General features: G+C 52.0%; 1 protein-coding gene across 1 annotated transcript in view; it reads right to left on the bottom strand.

Annotated features, from left to right (window-relative positions):
- Positions 1 to 4,041, bottom strand: part of DDHD2 (DDHD domain containing 2) — a gene marked incomplete at its 5' end in the record, with an annotated part of 7,571 nt that overhangs the window by 1,237 nt on the left and 2,293 nt on the right. The window contains 9 exons of the mRNA XM_010162909.1: positions 26 to 194; positions 277 to 432; positions 539 to 667; positions 904 to 999; positions 1,192 to 1,311; positions 1,496 to 1,566; positions 1,707 to 1,915; positions 2,505 to 2,640; positions 3,827 to 3,916. Of these exons, the coding sequence (XP_010161211.1) occupies positions 26 to 194; positions 277 to 432; positions 539 to 667; positions 904 to 999; positions 1,192 to 1,311; positions 1,496 to 1,566; positions 1,707 to 1,915; positions 2,505 to 2,640; positions 3,827 to 3,916 (1,176 nt within the window). The remainder of the gene's footprint in view (positions 1 to 25; positions 195 to 276; positions 433 to 538; positions 668 to 903; positions 1,000 to 1,191; positions 1,312 to 1,495; positions 1,567 to 1,706; positions 1,916 to 2,504; positions 2,641 to 3,826; positions 3,917 to 4,041) is intronic.

Genomic DNA, 4,041 nt, shown 5'->3' with positions numbered 1-4,041 from the left:
TTCAGCTCTGAAAGGCAGGAGGGGTTGGTGTTGGGCTGGGGGCTGCAGCAGCTGCCCTGGGCAGGGGGAGAGGGGCTGTGCGTTCCCTTACCGAGGTGCATCCTCTTCCTGCCCTTGTGGTGAGGCAGCAGCATGGGCTCAAACTCCAGATCTGGGACGATCATGGGCTCAATCCTGTATGCCACCGGGTCAAACTGTACAGAGGAGGGGGACAGTCAGCCAGGGCTCATGCTCCATGCATCTCTCACGCAGGAAGGCTCTGGCTCTTATACCTACGGGGTGGAAAATGTTGAAGAAGCCTTTGCAGGTGGGCAGGCTGTAGTTTGGGTTGATCCGCTTCACTCCTCGCACCGTGAGAAACATCCCAATGGGAGACCCAAAAGCAAAGAAGATGGTGGGCTTGTAGTTTAGCTGAGGGTAGTTTGCTGAGACCTTGAAGAGAGGGAGATTCAGATTTGGTTCATGAGACAAACACCATGCTGGTGTTACCAGCACCTCGTTGCTGTGGTTAGAGCAGGGTGCTGAGCTCGGTGGTTACCTGTCCTAAGCCAATGTCCCGGTATTGGCAATTCCTGCCATCATCTGTGCTGGCTGGGTCGTGCTGTGATGGGGACCCGGGCTCAGCTCCGTGCTCCCCGCTGTGCCCAGGAGCTGCTGTGCTCTGGTCCTGCAGCAACACAACCAGGAGGCCCCACTAGCGCGGTTCCTGCAGCGAGCCCACGCCACAGCCCGTCCTACCCACCCGTCAGCAAGTACCCGAGGTGGCAAACTGCCTGGAACCCTTCATCCTCCAGAACCAGGGCAGCCTTGGCAGCATCATCCTACCCCAGCTGACCACCCCTCCAGCCAGCATCACTAACTGTGGGGTAACGTGGATAAATACAATCAGTGCAGAGGACAAACCTGCGTCTCTGTCTTGGAGCTGATGTAATGAAGTATCTTCATTCTTGGTCCTAAGGGAATTCCCATTTCTTTAAGGTTTTTTTCTGTGCACAACAACTGGAAAATAAGCAACCCAGATATTAGTAGAGCAGAGAGGTGTTTCTGTTCTCTGTAATTCTGTTCCTGCTGCACTCCTCAGAGATGTCTCGTGTGAGGACTCAGTACCAGCAAGGTGTGCAGAAGGTGGGAGGACTGTGAAGAAAAGCAAAGGAGAAACGCAAGAGACAGCAAAACAGGAGAGCTCCTTACCAGTGCCTGCCTGTCCATTTTCTCCTTCTCAAAAACATCACAATATTCAGACAGCTCCAGCTTCTTCAGGATTTCTTTTACTTCCTCAATACCCCTGTTGCTTGAGGTTGTCCTGGACCCCTGTGAGTAGAGCCATCAGGGATCATGCTTTTTGCTCACTTATTTTCTCCCATGCATTTTGTGTCTCTCCCCCTTTCCCCAGCAGCAGAAGCAGGAGGTTGGTGTGACACTGCACCAGCACAGCTCCCCGTGCAAGCGCTGCAGGAATAACCCAGGGGTCTGGATGCCACCAAAGATCACGTACCTCATCGCTGTGCTCGTCCTCCTCGGGAGCAGCTTTCTGGTTTGTCAGGAGATCAAACAGAATGAGCGACCCTAGAAACCACAGAGCAACCATCAGCATCTCATCAGGGAAAAGCCCCAAGCCATCTCCTTTCTGGGATGGAAAGACCAGAACCCCCCCTGCTCCCATGGTATGGTGACACTGGTGGGACCCTGTGGGTGAAGCCCCTTACCCAAGCTGTGCCCTGCAATGGAGACCCCCCCGCTGAAGAGGGGGTTCCTCTGCAGGAAGAGCTGGTACAGACGGTTCATTTCTGATGCCACCGTGTCCACGATGGTTTGGCAATAGGTGGAGCTGTTATAAAAGAAAACATCCAGGATGGTGTCGTTGATGAAGTGACGCAGGCGATTGATGCTCGGCAAAGTGATTCGCTCCAGGTCGCTATGGGAGAGAAAAAGAGAAGAGAGGGAATTGCAATTAGGGGTGCCAGTGAGCCCCACCACATTTCTAAAGCAAAATGTAAGTTCAGAGAAGGACTGACACCGTCCAAAAGGAGATAATGTTGGAATCAGACCCTCAGCTCATGCCAAGACTGAAGGTAGAGCATGGCCTGTGTCCTCAACGCTCCAGGCAGGCGGCAGGAGCCTAACCTGCTCCCTCCCCTTCCCAGGGCACTGCAGAGCAGAAACTGGGTACTCAGTTTCCAGAGGCCTTCAGCAAAGTGTGGATGTCCCTAGTCCCTCTGGATATTAGCCAGGGAAAAGCAGAAGCCTCTCCTCTCTGGCTGGATGCTGATGGGAGCAGGTACCTGCTGTACTCCACAAAAAGATAGTGGGAAGGGGTCTGGCAGGGAGGTGCTCTACGTGACCCCATCTATCCTGTGTGCTCACAGCCCTGAACACTCTCAGCTTTCCCCTTTGCCTGCAGTGGCCACCAGAAAAAGCAGAGTTTATGCAGGAGGAGGCTGTCTGCATGCTCTGCCATTCCCACAGACACTGGCACAGGAGGAGGTGGTGTCCAGGACACTTACACGTCCACCCCGGTGGAGTGGAGGGAGCTGTGCCAGTTCACAGGCAGGAATTCCACCCGGCCGATCTGCTGCTGCTCCTGGGCTTTCTTGAAGTGAGCTTGCAGCATGCTCAGGGAAACATTCCTGAAGTCATTCACTGGAAAAGAGCACAAACTCTTCACTGAGATCCACCAGGCCACAGGGCGAGCCTGCTGCATCAACAACACTTAATAAGATAAAAGATCATTACCAGGGGAAATCCCACCAGGGTCTTTAATCTGCTGCTGCTGCCCTAAGACCTTGAATCTTTAACTACAAGATCAGGGGAAGGCTCCATGTCCTTACATGTGTTTACTGGATTTTGCTGTCCCATCTGTAACAAGCCTCCTCTCCACATGGGCAGGGCTTTAACACAGCAGTTGGGATAAGAGAGGTAATTTTTGGAATTAAAAAAAAAAATAAGTCTGTTGCAAAGATGCCTGTGTTAGAAAGGGAGCCCTAGGGAAGGAGATGAACTTGGAATTAGTCTTTTTCTGAGGGAGAAATGCTGATTTCCTTCATTTCATATGATCAGCAGCCTTGAAAACAGTTTCATCAGATGCACATGCAGAAGAACAGAGTGCATTAAAGCAGAGGTGTGTTTTATAGGAACTAAGGCCAGTCTGCTGTGAAAAATCTCAGCTCCCTTGATTTCTACAAGTTGAATCCTGTCGAGCTTCCAGGCAGTTTCAGCGATCACCCCTCCTGCAGAACTGAAGCACTTTGAGCAAACCACAATGAACAGGTCAGACCAGAGTTACTTGGTTCAGTACCCTGTCTCCAGTGGTGATCACCAGTGGATGCTCAGAGGAGCGGGTAAGACCAGCGACACTTCTCACACGCTCTCCTAACCTCCAGGCATTTGCAGCTTGAGGATTTCCTGAGACAGAAACAGCATCCCTGGTTTTGGTCCAAAATCACTCCCAGGACTGCTGGATGGGATGTTGCCTGTTAGATTTCACCCAGTGAGATTAACCCTTGGCAACAGACTGAGCAGGTTACTAATTAGTTTAGCAGGTTTAGACAGTTACTTGGAAAATCTGTAACCAATTTGGGAAACTCACTTATTTTGAGCAGCAGCAGAACACAGTGATGAAAAGTGGTTGCCCAAAACCCTTTCCAGATGGTAGGATTTTTAATGGGTTAACGAGCATTACATTCACTGCAGTCAGCAAATCTGACCCTGCAGCTCGAGCGTCGGGGTGGTTTGAGCAGCATTTCCCATTGTCTGTGCAGATGAGGGTTGACTGGCTCTGTTAAAAGCAGTGTCTGGGAAGAGCAGCCTGGCTGGACTCCACACCTACCGCACTGGACGATGCTCCTGAAGCGAATGTCGCACGCGGGGCCGATCCCGTGCACTACGAAAACCAGGTGATCGATTTGCAGCGGCTCTCCTAAGGGGGGAAGGAAGAGTTGAGAGCACAAGCCCTGTGGGAGACGTTGTTCAATGGGGAACTGACCCCCTCACCTCTCATCCCCACCTCAGCCGGGTGGAAAAGCCTTGAGTTAGTGCCTGGAT

The sequence above is a fragment of the Antrostomus carolinensis genome, unplaced genomic scaffold, assembly GCF_000700745.2.
Source record: "Antrostomus carolinensis isolate BGI_N321 unplaced genomic scaffold, ASM70074v2 scaffold50632, whole genome shotgun sequence".
Lineage (NCBI taxonomy): Eukaryota > Metazoa > Chordata > Aves > Caprimulgiformes > Caprimulgidae > Antrostomus > Antrostomus carolinensis.
Note: the sequence above shows the minus strand (reverse complement) of the source record. Positions and strands in the feature narration are given on the sequence as shown.